The sequence below is a fragment of the Glycine max genome, chromosome 5, assembly GCF_000004515.6.
Source record: "Glycine max cultivar Williams 82 chromosome 5, Glycine_max_v4.0, whole genome shotgun sequence".
Lineage (NCBI taxonomy): Eukaryota > Viridiplantae > Streptophyta > Magnoliopsida > Fabales > Fabaceae > Glycine > Glycine max.
The window spans coordinates 2,175,160-2,197,746 of NC_038241.2; the positions used below are offsets into that span (position 1 = coordinate 2,175,160).

General features: G+C 33.4%; 2 protein-coding genes and 1 pseudogene across 3 annotated transcripts; all 3 read right to left on the reverse strand.

Annotated features, from left to right (window-relative positions):
- Positions 1–286: 286 nt before the first annotated feature.
- Positions 287–3,392, reverse strand: LOC100786005 (pentatricopeptide repeat-containing protein At5g61370, mitochondrial-like; annotated as a pseudogene).
- Positions 3,393–4,679: 1,287 nt separating this feature from the next.
- Positions 4,680–9,355, reverse strand: LOC100786522 (two-component response regulator-like APRR1). Of its 2 annotated transcripts, XM_006579469.4 has the most exons (7): positions 8,697–9,355; positions 8,055–8,216; positions 7,810–7,943; positions 6,899–7,066; positions 6,546–6,645; positions 6,227–6,274; positions 4,680–6,063 (listed from the first exon to the last, which is right to left on the reverse strand). In XM_006579469.4, the coding sequence occupies exons 1-7, from the start codon at positions 8,881–8,883 to the stop codon at positions 5,135–5,137; spliced, it is 1,728 nt and encodes a 575-aa protein (XP_006579532.1). In that variant the 5' UTR covers positions 8,884–9,355; the 3' UTR covers positions 4,680–5,134. The 2 variants fall into 2 exon arrangements, with proteins under 2 accessions (XP_006579532.1, XP_014630912.1); XM_014775426.3 differs by lacking the exon at positions 6,227–6,274.
- A 3,205-nt stretch (positions 9,356–12,560) lies between these two features.
- On the reverse strand, positions 12,561–15,998 carry LOC100788659 (protein NEN1). Its single transcript, XM_003524662.5, has 6 exons — positions 15,683–15,998; positions 15,434–15,591; positions 15,254–15,300; positions 15,107–15,170; positions 13,499–14,226; positions 12,561–12,920 (listed from the first exon to the last, which is right to left on the reverse strand). The coding sequence occupies exons 1-6, from the start codon at positions 15,954–15,956 to the stop codon at positions 12,686–12,688; spliced, it is 1,506 nt and encodes a 501-aa protein (XP_003524710.1). The 5' UTR covers positions 15,957–15,998; the 3' UTR covers positions 12,561–12,685.
- Between the last annotated feature and the right edge of the window lie 6,589 nt (positions 15,999–22,587).

The following is a 22,587-nucleotide window of genomic DNA, read 5'->3' on the forward strand; positions in this document are numbered from 1 at the left end:
ATAAAGACATTTTACTCAGATTTTACCATTATTTTTATCTCCTCTTGGTCAACTTTCCAGTTGTTAGAAGAAAACATGAATTTCTTTTCGAGTTTAGCATTTGGATGAAAGTCTACAAATAAAAAATAGATTGGGCACAAATAATCCGTTCCCTAGAATACATCACTTTTTCTTTTAATGTTAAAAGTGTAGACTATAGTCTTGTTTGTGTATCAGTAAGATTTGGTTTGGCCAAAAGGAAAGTCAACAAATTCCCCTATCCGACAAGTTAAAAGAGACAAGCAAGTTTCAACGAGACGCCATTAGGCATGACTCTCGTGAAAAATTTAACCCAAGACAATATTACAAATATACAATACATACGCTTTGATTATTTTCAGTCTTGACCTACTAGAGAACAAATAAACTAAAAAACAAGATCAAGACCATAAATAAGAATTTGTATTAATTAAGGATATTTTGAGAGAAAATATTAGTGGGGAAACGTATGTATGGCATGCTTATGCTAGATAGAGTCTATTCCAGCTTTGGGCCTTCTGGCATTGGACCCATAGTTGTCTCTGCTATGTTACGCGTGGAATCCACTTGCATTGTAATGGAAAGTTAGATTGGAGAGTTGCATCTGGGAACGTGAGTGAGAGGCTGAGGGGGCCCCATGTGAGGGGTTTCAAGATCTTGATCTCCATTTTGTAATACTTACTGTGTCATCATCCTCTCTGCTGCCACTGTCCTATTGTCCTACCTGGAGGAGATAGTTTCAAAAATAGTACATGCACCTGATAAAGGAAAAAAAAAAAGGAGCATTTTGATTATACCAAAAATAAACCTCAAACATCAAGAGTTTGATCATATAGAGAATATTGATTGAAACATGACTTAATGTGCTCAGCAAGTGCCTTCTGAATCTAGATGCCCTTTTTAATGGAAGCTTTTCCAAGCATGTACTCTTCTTTCTATGGATACAAGGCGTGATATCGGTTCATGCACATCGTTCAAGGAGATTCAAAGACAAACTTGAAGTAATTCGGCGATCAGAAACTGAAACAATAATCTCTGTTTTGGATAAATATGCATCCCGTGTCTTTGTAATTTAGACTTAGTCGTCCGTGTTCATGTGGTGTAATTTACACTTGTGACTCTTGTCTGTGTTTATGCTTCTTATTGTGAAATATAACTAACCTGCTTTGCTACTGTTGAATGCCAATAGCCAACATTAGACTACATAGGAAATTAGATAAAACTAGAGGTACCGGTTTCAGATGGTAACTATATTTCAAATATTAAAACAATGTTTTGGCCAACTACAACCTGCAACTCTAAGAATTAAGTGCGACAGCAGAAGAGAAATTAACAAGCTTTATAAGCATTTAACCACCCCCTATTAATTAATAAAGATGTCAGAAACACATTTCCGATACCAAGCTGAAAAGGTTGATTCTAAATTGTCCAAAGCTCCAAGTAAAGTCATATGGCACAAAATGGTATGGCTAACATGTGCAAAAACACCTAAAAATGTGAACTTGAACTAACAGAATAAGATGCAGTTTAACTGAGAGATCATAAAGATTTTTCATGCAAGATGTTGAATCCAATAACAAAGAGTATGTAGTTCATAAGCACAAACCTGTAGTAATACTAATATGTAGTTAATCTATTAAGTTGCAGTAGATTTTTTTAGTTCTTTTTCTTCTTCATTGCAACTGTTCTTTTTCTCATCTTCATTTTCCCTGAAAATTTTGTAACTTTTTCTGGAGACTTGACTCTTGAGCTGTCCACAAGGCTGCTTTTTTCTGGCCTTGTAGGTTTGTAAACTTCTGTTTTTGAAGGATCTAAAACATCCTCTGAGCACAGAAGAGTGATGCCCATATCTGTGGCTTCATCCCAAAGCTCTCTTCCCTTTTCAAAATCCCCTCCTCTACAAAGCTTTGGAATGAGCACATCATAAACTGGTCCATAACCTCCCATTGAGCTTTTCTTCATTTTCTCAAACAGTTCAAGAGCATAATTTACCCTTTCAATCCCACAAAGAATACCAATCAAACTGTAGTAGAACTTAGGGTTTGGCACCAAACCTTTTCCAATCATTTGATCCACCATCTCTTTCCCTTTACCAAACCTTCCACTCAGAAACAACACCTTTGCCACAAGATAGTAGCTGAGCCAATCAGGATCACAACCAGAATTTTTCATTGTTTCAAGTATATGACGAGATTCCTTAACTCTTCTGGTCTTCCCTAGACAAGAAAGCAGTATGTTGTAACTGATTGAGGTTGGGAAAACATTATAAGACCTCATCTCCATTATGACATTTAAAGCTTCAGACACAAGTCCTGAAGGATTATGTCTAAGATTCCGTTCACAAAGGCACCTGAGGAATGTGTTGTAGCATAACCCCATTTGATTTCATCTCTTTAATAATTCTCCTAGTTTCCTTCACATTCCTCTGCACAGACCACCCATAAAGAATACTTCTATATATGCAAGGTTTTGTTCCTGTAATCTTGTCTTTGTGATGCAAAACTACCCCTCCAGCCCTCTTAGCATGCCCTTTGGAACAAAGGGCATTAACTATAGCAGTAACTGTAAATTCATCTATAGGACACTTATACTTGTCTAAGTTCTTGAAAATACCCAATGCCTCATCTTCTTTTCCTAGTTTAACCAAATTCTCAGCTACAGGACCAAAAGTTTCTGCATCCATGACTCGACCCTCCTTCTTGAGATCTCCCATCAAAATATCCATTGCCGTGTAGTCTTTCTTTTCAGCAAAAAGTTGAAGAGCATGATTATAATCCTTGTCTTCCAAATTTTGACTCAAATTCTTAATAGACCATAAGAAGAACCTGAGCAATCTTCTAGTGTGTGCCTCATGCTTAGTAGAATCGTTAGCCTGAGCTACAAGAGATGAAGTTAAAGAATCTTTGAACTTACTTAGACTCAACTCCAGCTCATCTAGCCCACCAACAGTGCTCATGACAATGTTGCAGAGCTCTTGCAACTGGGGATGAACAGACATTGGCTGCAATGTGGAATAATGAGAAAATGGAAATATTTGAAAATTCTGGGTACTCATATTTTGAAGCCAAAAGCGTTTCCACGCAGGTTTCAACAAGGCATGCATCTTTAATTTCATTCGAGAAATTCATCAAATAGGTATTTGCAGCGTTGTAACTCTAAATTTTCAGACACATGGGTTGTGCGAGATGTAATCAACCCCAACTGCATGTTAAAGAGAAAGGTAAGATGCTGGCATCCACAAAATCTAGACTTTAGGGACTGCTGATGAACCTCTTGTGTTTTAAATTTAGGGTTCGAAGCTGAACTTCAGAGTTCAGAGGTCGGGGTTAAACTGAACATATAAATTACCAGGGTTGTCGTGTCAGATCGATTGAAAGAGGGAATAACACGTCAACACGAGTTTAGAAGAATACTAAAATGTTTTTTTTAATGTACAACAAAAAGTTCAAATATACCAAAAAAGTTTTTGTAGTAAAATTTAATTATTATTTAAATTATAACACATCCTAGAGTTTTAGTTAAATATGTTTTTATTCCTAATAAATATGTTTTCTCTCTAATAAATTTTTATTTTTATTTTATATTGAATTCCTAAAATAATATATTTGTTTATAATCTTTGATATTTTGTTTTGGTATCTAATAAATTATTAAATTTTGTATTTATTTTTAAATAAATAAAATAAATTTATTTTTATTTCGACTATTAATACATGAAAAAATTTATTAAGAAAGAAGTATTAAATTCGCTAATTTATAATAAGTACTAAATTCGTTAATTTATCAAAGATTAAAAATAAGTGTCAATGAATAAAAATAAAATTATTATTTTATTAGAAACTCAATGCAAGCAAAAATTTATTAAAAACAAAAAAAAATTGAATATTCATTATGGATAAAAAGATATTTAAGTTTAAATATGAATTTAATTTTGTTATACTTACATTGTTAATTAATTAAAAGATTACTTTAAATGTTATTTTAATGTAATTATTATAAAAGTAAAAATAAAATAAGTAATTATATAAAAATTAATAATATAATAATATTTTTTTTTATTTTCTACTTCATATTAAATTCCACAAATATTATGCTCATGAATTGTTTTTTATAAGGTGGGTGAAAAATAAGAAAATATTACCAGGATGTGAAAGATCTCTTCTTTTTTTTTGTTTAGATATAGGTATTCTCTTTTAGAAGTAATCATATTTAAGATGTGGTAGAACATTAAATATGATTGGTTGGGGGAAGAATACTGAGGTATTCCTTTATATTGGGCTATTATTCTTTTATATTGTTTCACTACTGTGAAAAGAATCCAAGGAAACATGAAAGTGGGAAGGAATTCAATAAAAGGGGTGAAGGAGGAAAGGCAATTAATTAGCTAACACGCTACGCAATTCTCTTTTCCACCTTCCTCATATCGTGATAGTAATAGGCTGAGATGTTACAAAACCTAAGGATAGGGATATATGAGACCAGAAATTTGACTGGTAATTTCAATTGCTATAAATGGCCTCTTTGTAGTGAAAAATCTTTAATAGTAACATTGTCCAGAGGTTTCGGTTGATCATTCCACTCAACAGTTGGTAAATAGCTCAACCTATATTAGATGACTACAACTAACCAATATCAGAAATAATCACCCAGCTACTTTCAACCTTGGGTTTGACCACTCTAAATTAGTTTAATAACACAACACTTGGTACAGAGTAAAATTATGAAGAGAGATATCAGGATATGCTTGAGCAGGTTGTAAAATTTGTTTGACAGTAAATCTCATAATAGTTCAATAAGTTACAATTAAACAAAACTGCCATACTTTCAACCGTGTTGGACATGACCTGAAGGAGGTATACCTTCTGGAAGAGTGACGGATCATTCTTTTGGGAAAGTGATACCCAGCAAGAGTTTGTTTGAACTCCAACTGATGAGGAGGGTACCCAGGGGACTTGGATCAGCATCCCCGACAGACAGCACGTGCTCATCGATTAATGCTGTCGCATGAATTTTCCATCAAAACCAGGAACAGTGTCAAGTCCTCAACACGACAGTTTTAGTGCAGGAAGGAATTCATTGGCCATTCACCCTTTGGTCAAAGGAACAATTTAAGATTCTCAAGCATCCTCAGGAGAGGAATCTCTTGCTCCATGATTGTCTTCCTCTTCTTCATCATCTTCATCATAATCAGTGGAAGCAGGTTGCCCATTAAGATCCACATTAATACCATTCAACTTTCTGACAAACTGTCCCCTCACACGAGGCCGCCTTTCTGCGAGCCGTTTTCTGTTGACATACCTAATTTTCTTATCAAAGCAGCGCTCTTTCCTTTTCTGTCTAAACTTCACCAATGCTGCTTCTCTCCTATCAACTTTACTTATTTTTACTTCACATGAACTTGAACTTCCTAATGATGGCCAAGAATTAGTAGAAATCTGACCAGGTTGTAAGCAAATGCTCATCGGATAATATGGGAAGGATGTCATCCCATTTGCATGAGGAGGACATTGGGGAAGATGATTGTACTGTGCAATCATGGAAGAACCAGCATGACTCTGCAGGTCCTGGATATTCTTTTGATACAGTTGTGCTGATGATGGCATCATAACGTGATTAACAACTCCTGAAATATAATATGGATAAGCATGTTGAGCAGGCCCAGAACCATGACTACCATTTCTTGGATGCACCACTCCCTGAGAATGTTCTTCCTTGTAATGCTTTTGCTGTGAAACTTCCGTCGATGCAGGTGGAGTACAAGATCTCTCAATAGAGAAAGAATCGGGGATACTATTGCTGCTGGGTAAGTCATCTTGTGAATGGTTTTCAAACATTTCTTCATTTTCATGTGTTTTAAGGTCATTACCCCCCTGTTCAGTACATGCTTGATTCATATCTTCCACCCTGACTTCTGTAGTAGTAGTATTGTCAACATGAGCACTCTCTTCAACGTTTCTCTTAAGTGTTGTTGCTTTGACATAGGTGAAAAAGGCTGATGACTCTCCAATCTTCAGTTCACTCTTCTTTGGACCAGATAAAAAATGTCCTGCAAAATTATGGAAAATCAGAGAGACATCAGTAAAAATGACACGGGGTACTCACTTCAGCCAAACTTTATTCAACTTTAGGACTCATCCCTTTTAAACTGAGGCCAATTTTGAAATTATAACTGTAGAGCTATAGAAGGAAAAATATGATGTGCAAACTACCATCATTAGTTCTGCTGCTTGATGGATGCTGCCTTGGAGTAGCTGCAACTGTAATAATAAATAACACTTAAGCATGAATAAATGTATTTATTTGATTTTCATGAGAAATCAGATTGCAGATATACAGAACAAAATTGGCTAAAAGAATATGCACAAAGATAGGAAAAACTGAAGTTTGCAATAATCTATCATTTTATGGCATTCAAATATTTGTCCTATACATCCATAGGAAGTAACAAGCAGAGCATTACATTGTACAAAATTACTAAATAATTTTTTATTTTGAAAAATAGTAGTCAAAGGAAAAGGAGCAGCAGACCTGTTCGACGATCACTTATTCCAGGCACATCAGGCTGATATTCTGATAGAAGAGCATTGGGAAGCTCCACCACCACAGCAGCAATGGTGGCAATACTAGCCTGAAAAGATAAATGATATACATATATTATATAGTGTATCTATACAAAAAAAAAAGTGTCACATCAACACTTCGCTACATGCATCAATACATAATTAAATGGCTCTATACATAGTTATGAGTTTTCTAGTCTTTAGTTTATATTTTAAAAAAAAGTGTTTTCAAAATTGCCACAGACACACACACACATGCACGCACGCACGCACACACACACACATTCTTTCTTTACTTAAATACTGATTTCTAACATTTACCTCTTGTTCCTGTTGGATTGATACTCCTGTCTCTGGATTAGTGCTTCTTTTGGACTTGTCATCTGTGTCATCAGAGAACAAGGTGGTACTGTTTGTATTGGCATCACTTGGATCTGATGCTACCAGATCAAAGTCATAAGTCAAGATGTTGTTCTCTACAAGTCCAAGCTGCCAGAATAAAAACACTCATTTCAATTTGAGAAGATCTAAGTTTAACATTGGAAAATTTAGGGGAAAATGTCAGATGCAATGGAGATTCACAAATGCACATAAACAGTGAGGAAGCAAGCTAGAGAAAAGGGGAGAGGCTACACCAACATTCTATATTCCATTATGGTTATTCCATGTAAAGTTGTGTTTATTTATGACTTCTAAATCAAAGTTCTCCACATTATTCACATATGATGAAGCAATGTAACATATTTTCATGAGAAATGAAACTACTAATCAATGTTAGATGCAGTGATCATAAACTACTTTGCCAAACACATTGATTCAATTTTAACTTAAATAACAATGTAGTCAACAAGTAATTTACTGATATAGTTGGCAGGCAACATTTAGTATTACCTATTTTATAAGTTAAAAAAAAGCTTTTAATAGTACACCCCCCACCCCCCCAAAAAAAACACTTTTGGAGTTTTGGCCATAACTTTGCACCAGCAAGCTGATTGGCTTAGCTCTGGTACAGCACACAGGTGGAGAAAATGGCTGGTGGGTTGATCAAATCAATCTCAAAGCTTTCGAAGAAAAAGTGGACAGCATGGAATAGAGATGCTTAAAGTCCATGGGAAAGTCGGTCATCAGTATTCATTTCATATCATCATGGAATAGAGATGTTTAAGGACAAGTGGAAAACCAATAATCATATGAATAAACAAAATATAAATTAGAAGTTGGGAAATACATACCATGCGCCTCCTTCTCCACATGTGTGTCCACAAATTTAGTAGTTCATTTGTGCGTAAAGGCTTTACTAGGTAATCTGCTGCTCCAAGCCTCAAGCACTTTACAACAATGGAAACCTCATCTTGTGCAGACATCACTTAACACCCCACCCAAAAAATAAAAAATCATTGATGAGGAACAGGATATAATTTGCCTAACATAAAGAGTCATACAAAGTTCATTATGAAAATAAAGAATCAAGGCTTACTTATAACAGGGATTCGACACAATTCTTTATCCCTTGCTATGTACTTCAACAACTTCATGCCTTTCTTTATTGGAAGGTCAACTTCAGCTAGTATGATATCTATATATTGCCCCTCCGCATTCAGTGCATCAATTACTTGCCTAGCTGACCTTACTGAAGTAACTGTGAAGCATAAAAAATCCAGTGGTCATATTTTCAAAAGTTGTAGCAAGCAACTCCCCTGCACAGGCTCAATTAAGGCTAGCTTAGGGAAGCTAAACATTCCTCTAAGAATCATCTTTCGTGTAACACCTTGAACAAATGGGTAAGGTCCTCAAACGTTGAAAAACAAAAATGATAATTTGCATCAGCCAAAGAACACAAATATTTGGGCAGAGAACACAAATCTAGTTTAAAAACGAATGGAAGTAACTCAATAACACATATAAAATTGTCCTTCCATATTTTTGCTAACTTCCAAATCAGAATTATCCTCAAATGAACCCAGAAACTCACATCACTAACCATATTCTAGCAAAGCAAATTTCAATTTAATATTTTTTACAAGGCACAAGCAAAACATAATTCAACTTTGTAATTGATATTATATCATCCTGAATCAGAACAATAATTGACACCAAAAGAAGAAAGTTCAATTCATACCCTGGTAAGAGCATCCCAAAAGAAGAGCAAAAACCTCTTCAGAACTCTTGGAATCGTTATCACACAACAAAATCCTCACTTTGCTTCTGTCAATGAATCCATCGCCACTCTTACTATTATTCCCACCAAAGTTACTTGATTTATCGTTCAAATTTATAAGTTCCTCAGTCTCAGTTTCAGCATCCATCGTGACCACTCTTCCCTGTACTAAACAAAAAACAACAACAACAACCCAATACTAAAGCTCCATACAAAATCAAATCTTGCAACCACACCCCCAGTCAAGACACATAAAACTCAAAACCCATTTGTTCATATCCGCTGATCGTTGTAGCATCAGCAAAATCCAGGTCTGGGAGAGACGGCGCACGTTAGCAGCTCAAACCAAAAAAAAAAATCAAACTTTTTTTGAGCCAGTAGTGAGGTTGTGAGAACAAACATGAGAGTTTTATGTGCTAGGGATTGATTGGGATTTGAATCTGAGGGGGAAAAAAATACCAAATAGATGGTGGTGGGAGCTAAGGTGCGAAGAAGGAGAAGAGAAGGGGGGCGTAGGATAGCAAAAAGGGTAGAGGGTGACGTGGAAAGAAGGGAGAGAAGAGAAATAGAAATAGATATGAGTGGGTTAGGGTCTGGATAGTTAGTTAGAGATAGAGAGCAGGCCACGTCACTCCCCAAATCTCCCTTATTTTAAGGAGACACAATCTCACCAAAATATCCCAAATATCCTCTTCAGTCCCCTTATGTATTTCTCTTTCTTTTTTAATGTTTTAAGTTTAATTATTCATTTATATTTTTCAAACTTATTTCTTTAAGTGGATTTTTTAGGATTAAACTTTATATTTTATTTTTTAGGATTAAAAAATTCACTATAGTAACTAAAAGGAATATAAATTTACGAATGCCACTTGCAGAAGAAAAAAGAACAAAAATCCTATATAAGTAAATTTACTTGATAAGTAATGTACGAATGCCACTTGCAGAACCTTATCTATTCTATATAAGTAAAATTTACTTGATTTTTTAACATTATTTGTCTGCGGAAAAACAAACGAAAATATGTTTTAGGATTAATTAAACTTTTAGTCACTCAATTTTTTTAAATTTTAATTTTTAGTCATTATCAATTTTTAGTCTATACTATTTTTTTCAGTATTTTTAGTTTTTTATTTATTTTTATTGTTTAAAATTAATTCAAAATATATAAAAATGAGAAACTAAAAATGAATAAAACAACAAATAATCTTGAACAATAAAAATAAATAAGAGACCAACAATAGGTAAAAAAGATTTAAAGATTAAAACACTAATGAAAAATTAACAAATGACTAAAAATTATCAAAAAAAACTTTTAAAATACTAGAAACTTAATTAAACCTGCATTTTAAATGTCAAATCTTGTTTTAATTTAATAATTTTTGTTTCTCTGTAAACAAAATAGTACTCTTTAAAATTATATGTCAGAACGGGTACGGTACCTGTTCAGTCGCACCAAAATCCAAATGCCAATTGATGTAATTATTGTCTTTTTTTTTAGTGAAAACTTTTTAAGTTATCTGAAGGAAGGAATGACATCCACATCAACAGCCAACAGGAATTACATATCCTTCATAGTTTGAACAGATATCAACTGAGACTAATAGATGCAACATCCTAGGTTGATCCAACTAAATAAAACTGAAGAATAAATAAGAATTTTATAAAAAGATGTCCTTGATAAAAAAAATTTCTCGAACAGTGTAAACATAAAGTACACTTATTCTCCAATCTTGCATTTGGGCCTCCAAGATTCCTAACCATGTAGTATATTAATGACCTCTAAAAACATAACATGTTTGAGCATAATGTGGGTTAATGTGCAATATGTTATATGTGTTTGTTTCAACCTTAAACTCATCAATGTTTATTACCCTTAATACCATCATGTAAATCATTGCTCTGAAATATTCTATGCCACATTAAAGACTGAATGGACTATCCATACTGAGACTCGGAGATCAAGACAATAAGGCTATAAAAATCCTAACTCTAGCCACCTTAAATCATGCATATACTATATCCTTGACCTCTAGATTCTTATAATATTGACTTGAATATCGGAGTCTTTGCATATACATTCCTCTAATGATCATGAATAGCAAGGTACATGATCATTTCTTTCTACACTTTATGCTGAACAATCAATCACATGGTGTTACTGAGAAGACAAAAGAGAAAAATAGAAAGTTTCTCCTAGATGCATCTTGAATGCATCTACTATACTATTAGTTGGATTTCCCACTCAAAAGATTAATACATTTCAGGCGGGACAACGACAATGTTTGGTCTTACAATAACATTAAAACAAACTAGTATTTTAATAATCTGTTATCACAATAGGTGTCAATTATTTAGTTTAGGCGATTGTGGTCCTTAGCATTCCTGATTTCTTCTTTTGCCTAGGTTGGGAAATTCAAAGATGAAGCCACTTAATAATCACAGGTGGATCTAATGCTTTGCCAAATATGAGTTTAATAGAATCTTTTTTTCAATTTTGCATTTCGTTTACGCAACATTTTACTGAGGATATATGTTAAGTCCACATTATCGTCATAGAATTCATGGAGAAGAAACACACACCTCTGAAAGAAATAATTAAAATTCAATGTCGCCATTTGTTATGAAAGGATTTGCGCAGATTTAATACATATGACGATGTGATCTTTTGGCAGAAATCACAATTGTCAATCATTATAAAGGGATCCTAACGTGGAAATCACACGATTCTTCTCTTTTGTACATGATTTTATGAGAAGATCAAAGAGTATTTCCAATTAAAACTTGGACATGCCAATCTATGGGTTGGTGCAATTTATTTTCCTTCCTCTTCTGGGAGGGGAGGGGGTCTTTTACACTATGAATTGTTTTTGGGCATACCCCTTGTTTGTTTGGTCCGAATAAATCAACTTTTAAAGGCTGAGCTAGAGCTAAAGGATAATTCTTTCGCCACAGGGGCAGGGCTAAAGCTATTCGTAGTTCATACACTAATGCTATATAGGAGCTAAACAAACTAGCAATTGTAGAATATGATTGAAAAGCCTTTTCAACAAGACAACGCTCAAGAAGGCATGTCCTCAATCCAGTCGTTATGCTATTACTTGACCCAAAATCTCCTGTTAGCGAGGTAAAAGTGCCATGTTACTAGTTCAACCAACTAATTGTCTTTTTTCCTGGGTAAAAAAAAAAAACTAATTGTCGTATATAAAGGGACAAATAAATTTTTTGGTAAATTTAGTTAGTAACATTAAATTTATTGGTTAAGAAAATTGGTTGATTTAGTTAATAACATTAAAGTTGTTTAGTAATTTGTATCATTTTTTTTAAAATTACCCTTTAAAATTATTGGGACTCATAATTTTTCTTTTTACTCAATTACTTTCTGTCTAATTAATGTGTTAGTCTTCAATCTAATGTATTTATCTTTTTAATTCATAATATTTATTGTAAAATAATTAAAAGTATTTTGGTAAAAAAATAATTGATGCATAAGATAACTTGGAAACCAACATTAGGATCCATCCAAACTCTCCTGTTTGTCCCTTAACATGAAGAATCAACTAAAGTAACCATGCCGAATGGTCATTCTCTCCTGTTTGTCCCTTAACATGAAGAATCAACTAAAGTAACCATGCCGAATGGTCATTCTTGTACAAGGAAATAATTAGTAGTCATTCTTTCTCTTTACATAAGATATCAGTTTTTGAATCAATAATTCCATGTTCTTTTCTTAATTCTTACTTATTCATTTTTGCCACAGGAGAGGAAATTCATCCTGTAGTTCTAGATGGAGTTGAGGAAATCAGTGAGTACTGAGTAACCAGAAAATTTAAAGGTATGAACATCAATTGAACTACAAACATGAAATGGAACTAACTTTACAGCATAACCAATATTTAATCTATCAACCTTAGCATGTAATAACTAACCTATACTTAATTATCAATTTCCTTCTATTTGCTATGAATGATCAATTTTTTGGCAACTAATTTAATCCCTGCATTCTGCTGATAATCATACGGATCTAAGGAGAAGACGGCATCAACAAATGTCCCAGGCATGAACAAGGAACCAAGTTCTGCAGCATCAAACTTACTGAAGAGAAGTCTTTGCACTGTTCCAGATGATTCTCTTTGATATATTTCCGTGGCATAAATAGCAATGTCTGCCACTACTGCAGTAGGTATGCTGTAAAATGAATGTTACAGAAATCAGAGATATTCTCATTGAGAAATCCTAATTGTTTGCCAATTAGGATCACCAAAGCAGAAATTTTGGATTAATTTTGCCATTCAATTAATGGTATTCTTGAACTTATCCCTACTTGTGATTCTAACCAGTTAATGTCATCCCTTATTTATCTATATATAGCACAAAAACAAGGGTACCCCACTACTACCAAGTGGGATCTAGGGGAAGTTGATGTACACAGTCTTTCCCCTGCAAGCAAAGAAGTTGTTTCCAAGATTTGAACCCATGACACTAGGTCAAAAGGCAGTGACCTTACCACTGCACCAAGGTTCACCCTCATAAAGCACAAAAACAATAAAAGCATAAATTGATGCAGTCATTTCTAATAATTTAATAAAACCAGGAAAATAGACACGGTATTGGAGAAAGCTTTCTAGGATGCTTCAAACCCCCTCGGCATGGTGGTCATGTAAAACTGAATGCCCAGTTTCGGGAATAATGTTAAACGCCTTTATACATGTGAAGTGAAACAGTCATTTCTACTGATAAAATAAAATAGCAGGTCAAGAACTTACTGTAATCTGACAGTAGGATAGTTGAAGAAGCCTTCTTTCCTAATAACAACAGGCCTCCAATCAGAGCTGCTACCAGAATCCACGGTTAACTTCTGTGCTACACGGTCACATGCATCAAGAACATTACATAGACTTGGTGATGGATCAACCACAAAACTCAATCGTGGCCGGCCAGCACTATCAAAAAACTTTGAGTTTATTCCAAACCGCACTTTCAAATCAGTACAATGAAGCTGAAACAGGAAACCTTCATGCAGTAACTCTATTCTTTGACTGCCACGAAAAGATGGAACAAGAGATGCATCAATAGAAGGTATACATATTCCATCAGGTTCCAAAACAGCAATAGAGCTGCTGCAAGGCTGAGATACAGAAGATGAGGAAGCCAAATCAGTTGACTCTTGCATGGGTTTTTCCTCCAAGGCGACATCTGACTTAATGGATTCTCTTTTTATTTCAGCCTCAAGAGTGCTCAAGTTAAAAGGATCTGATTGATCCATGTTAGGATCTGCAATATTCGAGACATTCCCTTTTGGGCTGCTCAATGCAAAAGAAATTATTGGACGATTTTTGTCTTTGGATTCAGTTGCAGGAGATGATAATACAGAATCTTTATTAATATTTAATAAGCCCCACTGTGATGGAGATTTCCCATTACTGCGGCTTCTTGTAGTAGCATTTGGTGAAACCCAACTATTTGCAGTGAATATATCTGGGAGACTTGACTCCTGTAAAAACAGATATAATCAACATTTTATGACAAGTTCTTAAATAATGCTGCAAAATACATAACAATATCAGGAAGGAAAGCTTTGAAACTCATATATACAAAAGATTACATAGAATAAGAAAAACATATTGTTGTTTCTTAAAATGCCTTTTTGATTATTCAGAAGGAAGCGCAGGTATTAAGGTTCCTCCATCAATCATTTTCTTAGTAACAGTAAAACCTGATTCCAGCCAAAAGTAGGGTAGTCCTGTCTATTTAAATTGTAGACTGAAGACAGATTCTAAACCAACCCCCGCCCCCAAACAGATATGACATAGGAATTTTGATGAATGTGACTATGTGAGTATTCTGCTGTATATGAATTTTATGTGGAGACCATATAGTGATCCAACCTTAAAAAGCACAACTGGGAGATAGATACAAGCACTATTGATGTCAAAAGGTAGTACGTTAAATAATTTAATTAAAGCCAGAAAATGCATCCAGGTATTTAAGAATTATAATACAAGTACTCGATGAGAATAAACCAAGGAAAAGAATCATCACATTGCAAAACCAAGGAAAAGAAGAAGAAGAAGAAGATTGGTCAAAGTGTGCAATGCTATTGCTAGCCAAGTCCTGTTAGCATCTATCACTAACTGCAAACAAGATGCCATCATATGACTGAAATGAGAAACACACAACTAAATTCTAGCAAGATGATACATTGCGCTGAGCGACACAATGTAACCACAATTTTTTTTCTTGATAACATTAACCAGAATTAACAAATAGTAATTTGGTTCTTTCTTCTCACTTATGATTTGAAAAAAAAATACCCTTAACTGAAACAAAAAAAAAAAAAAAAAGCAAAATGAAGTCTTCGAATTAGAAATCACCAAGAATAGAACTGTTGCACAGTATTTGAGGACTTCAAGATTCATCCGAACATCATCCAAGCTCCTGAATATCCGTAGCAGCAAATATCAGCAAAGAGAAATTCAACATAAGATAAAATTGCTTGCATGTTAGCAAATAAATAGTACCTATGTGTCTGGCGTCCAAGCCCAAAATAAGTAGCAAGAGTAGCCATCTGCAACGAACATGAATTAATTAAATGCATCACAAACTTACATACATACATACATACATACATACACACACTAACTGAAAGGTAAACGGTAGAGGAAGAGACAGTGTTATGAATTTTGACGATAGCTAGGTACCTTCATGTCACCAGCTCTTCTACCAAACTTTTGAGTCAACAAAACCAGCGAGTCAATGGTCCCCTTAGGTTCAGGCGGTGGCTGATTAATCTCAGCAAACGCATCTCTAATCCGAACACAGTCGAATCTTATGATGTTATGCCCCGCCCAAATCCTCCCTAAACAGTCAAAATTCAGAACAATTGATTAATTTCAGTAGAGAGAGAGAGAGAGAGAGAGAGAGAGAGAGAGAGAGGAGAAGAAAGAAACCGTGGAGGAGGTCGTAAACGAGGTGAGCAATGTCGGCGAAGGTAGGGGCGGCGGAGACAGCGGCGGCGTTGATGCCGTTGCAGCGCTCGGACAAGGGGGTGATGACGGAGAGGTTGGCTGGGCGGACGAGAGTGGAGTAATCGCGGAGCTCCGTGAGCGTCCTGGGGCAAACCAAAATGGCGCCGAATTCCAGAAGCGCAAAACCCTGCCCCGCCCGGGTCGGAACGCTGGTCTCCACATCGAAGAACACTATCTCGGATCGCTCTTCACCCATTGGAATTCAAATTGAAGATTTCTTTGTTCCATTGATTGGAGCAGAGCACAACATATATATAAGACAAATGCCGTGATTGGGCTTTCACTCAGGCCCATTGCTTAAGTTATTACTAACCCGCCCATCAGGTATCTCTTTTCGTTTCGTGCAATGCAAGCAATCCTTGGGAGTTATGTTAGTTATACTTTGCTTCTTCAAACACCATAGCATATAGCAACTCCTCAAGCATCAAAAAGATACTATTTGCATATGCTACTTTTCAGTCTTCATATTAGTCTTAACATGTGTTTTACAAAACGCATCTCTCCCTAAATCAACATTGCTCATACAAGTAAAATAACTTCTGTTGGAATACAAATTGATTTCAGAATGAGGATATCATAGGCAGTTCTAGTTCCGTGTTTGTTTGTAAATTAAACACTGAGAGATGGCATAATTGTACAAGTACATAAGCTTCTAATTAACTTCTCAAACCATTGATCAGAAATTAGAATGATGGATATCATGGGCAGTTTTATTTCCGTGTTTGTTTGTAAATTAAACACTGAGAGGTTGCATAATTGATGGGGATACTATTGTATATACCTTTTGAGTCTTCATTAGTCTTAACAAGTGTTTTACAAAATCAATGGCTAAAATACTATTTTATTTTTTTAAGATTTAATTTTATTCAAATCTAAAATACTATGATAATATACTATTATTTTTTCTTACCAATAATTAATTTTTAAACAAAAATATATTTATTCTTTATTATTTCATTTTATTCCAATTTTATAGATATATAAATACTATAATAATAGCATATATTAATACTTATTACAAGTTGCAACTTTACTTGAACTGAAAAGTGCAACCACGTATGTGCTTAAACAGAAGTTGCCTTCTACTTGTCATCTTCGTTCTAGGTTTTATAAATCTACAACTTGAAGATACGAGTTTTGAAGGTATGGAGTTTAAGATCTACTAATCTCGTGAAGGAGGTTTTAAAAGTTATTTACCCATAAACTACATAATTCACCGTAGAAGTAACGATATTTTATTTTAAATAATAATTAAGGATTTATAAAATTATTAAGTAAACCATTATGTATATATGAAAAAGTATACTTTTTTTTAAATGATTTTGGTTCTAACTTCAATTATTAATTCTTACACTCTACATATTGCGGGATTTTTTAAGGACATGGTCCCAAAATAATCCATAAATTTGTTACTTCAGTTGACTAGGTAAGACTATATTTGGATTAAAGTTGGAAAAGTATTTTGTAAATTCCATTGCGAATTGGCAAATTCTAATCCATAAAATCAAGAATTTGTTATTAGGAGGAAAAATACTTTTAAACTCTCACAACTGAAATCAAGCATGTACTAAGTAGAAATGAGAAACAAATGCTACAATCACCGCTCTACATTTCCCGCTTTTAGTCAACACTGCATGCCAAAAACAAAACTGTTTACTGGTAAATACAGGAGAATTCTAATCCAAAATGAAAAAAGGCACAGATGCTGAAAGAATGAACCTACAGATCTGGAAAAATAAGACCAACGACAATAATAATTTATCATCATGCACAAGCAAAAACCAACATAAAATGGAAGCAAAAAGGAAAAAAAATCTGCTATAAAGCTATACACCTCGTCGATGCTCAAGTTGCTTTGTGTTCTCCAGTAAAATCTGACAACCAACAAAGAAATTGTGAATTAAGCCATGAAATGAATGTTTTTACTCCTCTTAGTATAATCACAAAAGTGACGAGAGGTTCTTACTTCTCGAATATAATTTGTTATTGCTTTGCAGCCTTCAATTGCCAGTTGCATAACATTTTCCAAAATGTCAATTGGTAGTTTAGAATCCATCTACAGCCAGCAACAAAAGGAATTAGTGCAAATAAAACTAAAGTTGGAGCTTTTCGTTTCCAAATTACGGAATATGGCAGTCAGTGAATACTAGAGAAAATTTGAAAGAAGTAAACTGGAGTACAAAAGAAAAGCTTTGCATTTTTTTCATAATTATGATACAGTGGTAAATTTCTTGTTAAAATTTTCAAGCTTCTCAATCTCAATCAGCATTTATAATCACGCAGTTTGAAACAAATACAGCTTCGTAATATTAATCTAAGAGGAAGGCTAGTAACAAACATGTCGAGTAGACCTTGTTGTTTCGAGAATTCTTAATTCATGAGTTGTAGGGAGGGATTTATGTAACCACAAACAGAGACTAATCAAGATTATAACTACGAAATATTCCCTCCAAGGTACAGACACCACTTGGAGCCAAATCCAAAATCATGTAAGTCTAATAATGAGAACAATTTTGGAAAAAGGGAGGGGGATTACAGCTTCAAAACCTTTATGTGATTTAGCTTCTGTTATCCTTTTCCTATCTCATTAAAATAACAATGCACAACTGTGATAATATTTAATGATGACATTTAATTTTAAAAAATCATTAAAATTGTATGATTTTAACGCGACAGCATAGGAAGATAGAAAGAGTATGGGAAGGGACAACAAAAAAGTCAAATCTTGCTTTATGTGAGTACCGATGACAGCAGCTAGAGCAATAGTTAAAAAAAGATGGATCACATGGGCTCAAGGACCTCTACAAAAAAGACTAAGACCCACAGTCACGACGGTAGAAACTTTCACAATAATTTAGGCCCAAGAACCCGAGAGGGAGTAGAAAATTTTTCCTTTTCCCTGAATTAATATACTTTTGACTACAAAAGAAATAGAGAAAACAATAAGACATGAACATTAACCTGTCCATATTCAATAAGCAACTTTTAATAACTATGAACTGAAATAAAAGAAGACACACCACACTTGTATATAGCAAGTTAAAATTTTAAGTAAAAACAGATATATACCAAGCAGAGGGGTGCTATTAGAGAATCCGCAAGGGCCAAAGTTGCAGCATTTATACAAGCAGATCCAGTTCCTGTCAAGGGCATGTCAAGAACAAAAGTTATATTAAAGTACAAAGACATGTTTTAACATTGCCAAAAAATAATGGAGTTGTATTAAAAGAGTAGAAGAGAGAGAAAATAAAATGACAATGAGAGAAGAGAATCACAGGATCCCACTATCAGGTCTTACTTACCTCCATCAGCTTGAAGAACTAGGACATAAATATCTATCTGCAAATTTAATAACTAAATCATTAGAAATTAAAAAAAAATTGTGGATTAGTATGTTAATACTCCCTCTTTTGTCATCAAACAAAAAGATGGAAATAAAAACACAGTTTAAGGAAGAAAAAAATACATGCGAGTAAATTTGTTGATAATGTAACAAGTTATTAGACCCCTAACATCGTTACATAATTTGCTACCATTATTATTTCACAACAAATAAAACTCTTTAACAAAAGAAAAGTAGAAGAACCAAAAATGTTGAAAGTTTTGTTTAGAGACTAAAAGAAAATTTCAAAAAATTCAAGAATAAAAAACATTAAACCTTTTAATGCATATATTAAAAATATTAAAAAAAAAACTCAATGTTTACTATATAATGTAAGTGGAAAATTTAGAATTATTTCTTTTGAAATATTTCTTTACGTCAAATTATTTGTCAGAATATATTAATTACTTTTTTCAATAATATTTTTTTGTTGATACTTCAACTAACAGTGATTGATCTTTTTTATTATACACCTAACTACCACTGCAACAAATTATTTGACCAGAATTCTGAACTGAGAATGTAGTTTGAAGCTACCTCTGTAATATCAACATTAAGATTTGGTACATGAATTTGTGCTTCTTTAAGTTGTTCATCTCCATTTCTCTTTGATTTATTTTTTTATAAGTAAACGTTAATTTGTTAATTTTGTTAAAAATATCAATGGGAGGATTTGAATTCACGATCTCTCTTCCCCTTTCTTTTATCTTCACTCTTGGCCAACCAGCATCCTGTGACATCTCAAAATTTGAATCCATGTAAAAAGAAAAACAGTTTGTCTTGTATTGATATAAGAAGAAGATTCGTAATTATATAGAACAAACATGGTGGGAGGAAAATGAAGATTTGAGCTCATATAGTTGCAATTCATTTTGCCTGGGGTAAAATAGTTGGCAAGTACCGAAAGAAAAAAGAAGTTGGAATTGGAATATCAAGCTGCAAACCGGTGAGATCTTTATTTGGAAGAATAAAACGTGAGAACAATTTATTTGAAGCTCTATTTGGAATATCAAGCTGCAAACCGTGAGAACAATAAATGGACTTGAAGAACAAGGTGCAGCCCAAATGCCCTATGAACAATTATGAAATACTACCATCTTAATTTGATCACAGCAACAGTGCTCTGCAAAACTGATGGATATTGCACGGATTATTATTTTTCCATAATAAGCTAAACAAGTTAACCAAACACGAACAGGAAGTGTTGCTACGTCTAACATTTTACAATACAAACAAAAGCCCGGACAAGACACGTGTAGTTCTGCTAATAAATATCTGTTTTTTTTTAAGTTATTAATACATATTTGTTTAATATATTCAAAATTGAAAGCATTTAATATTTTTCTTTATTGAATCATTAATAAGGAGTATTTTAGATATCCTCATTATTCTATACCAAATCAGAAAACACTGGCAACTTTTTTAATGCATTTTGAACAATTCATAATTCTCTTTTTTTATAATTATTTCAATATTAAATATTTTTATGTTTCTATACATTAAATATATTTATTTTTGTTTAGTATTTTTTAGTTTAAAATATTAAAAATATAATAGTATGTAATATTTTTATTATTAAGTAAATTAAATGCGAATTTTTTTAAGTATAATATTACTACTTTTTTTACATCATTAACATGGTTCCTAAAAAAGTGGCATCCACATGTACGAAGAATGAATGAGTATCTCATAAATATTATAATTCACAATAAATTAAAGATTTTTTTAAACAATCAATATATTTAAAAATCGATCTATATTTCTTATAATTAGCATATAATAAGAAAAAGTACATTTAGGGTAGGTTTGATTCACTAAAAACTAAGAAATTGAACAACACAAAAATATTTGTCCAACATTTGATTTAAAAAATGATCGAGAAGTAATACAAAATAAAGAATGATGAACTAAACAAATATCCAAAAATGTGTAACTCATTAAACTCCGTACAATTTTTGGTCCAGTATTTAACAAAAGTAAAAATATAATATTATTCATATTTTTTTACTTTTCATTATCCCACACTTTTTTTCATAATTGTCTCATTCTCTAAACCCCCCTCTCCAAACATTAACAACCTCATCGGCTTCCTCTCCACCATGTCTGAGCTCTCCCAATTCACCTCCATCATCATCTCCACCACGCTCCTCGCCATGAATCTCTCGAACCGCTCCTCCCTCTCCATTCTTGTCATCCCAACGCCTATCCCCCCTCCCCCCAGCAAACTCATCACCACGCTCCTTCAAATCACCAGTCGCATCACCGACAACTTTAGCTCCGTGGATCTTACCCGCAACTTCCACTATGACATCATCTCAATCCACTCTCTTGCACCGTACTCCCCCTCCAACGCCACCATCATCTCCTTCAATATTTAATAATTAAGAAAGCTTGAATTTACATGTTACCAAAAATATCTTAATAAGATTTTATATTTTTAATAAAGTTGGATGATTGTGAAATATTTTTAGTTATAACATATGATAAATTATTATTAATTTACTTATGCATTTCGTTAATTTATTTTTGAATTGTTTTTTAATTTATAATATGATACTTATAAGATATAGTTAAAAATATATCAACATAATTAATAAATTGTAAACTTTTTTATAATAAGTCTAAAGTAATGCTTTAAAATATATCACAATATTAATAAATTATAAATATTAGTAAAGCATGATAATAAATTTTGTTAAATAATAAAATAATTAAAAAAGTTTCAAAATATTATTTTTTATCTTTTCCTAATACAAACCAAACATTACACAGTACAAAAGATATTATAGTAAAATTTATATTCTTTTGTCCATTACATAGGCACATCAAACATGATAAACATAAAATGATTTATATTGTATATTGACCACCAAAACAACTTACACTACAAACAATTGTCTTATGACTCAGCTACTTGTCAAGTGTTGTCTTGTCTTTTTAGGAGATCAAATGCACTCTTAATAATCCTGCATTAGTATTGTAATGTGACAACTAAAATAAAATTCTTTTTCCCTTTAAAATGTAAAAATGGTGAGAATAATTATTAACCAGGTTGATTAGTAGTCACTCCAGTAGTTGCTCAATTAACGGGGTGTGAAGTGTGGACACAAATTCTGTGGCTGGAGGTGCTGAAAATAATGATAATTGTTGGCATTGGATCTGAAGATGTAGTAGTACAGTGGTTATGGATAATTAGGGCTGGGCCGTTTAGAGCCTATCAACACATCAGTGATCAGTGTGGCCGTTCAATACCACAAGCAAAGCAATTTCTGTGATAGGTGTGCGTGTAAAATTTAAACATGAGGGGATTACCATTAATTATAGCATTAATTACAAAATTTAATACAAACTTTGGTTGGTACCAACTACCTCACAGTCCCATGCGAATGTCGTGACTTTGTTTTTTTTAACCTCCTCCATAATTCTATATATTATATGAATCATA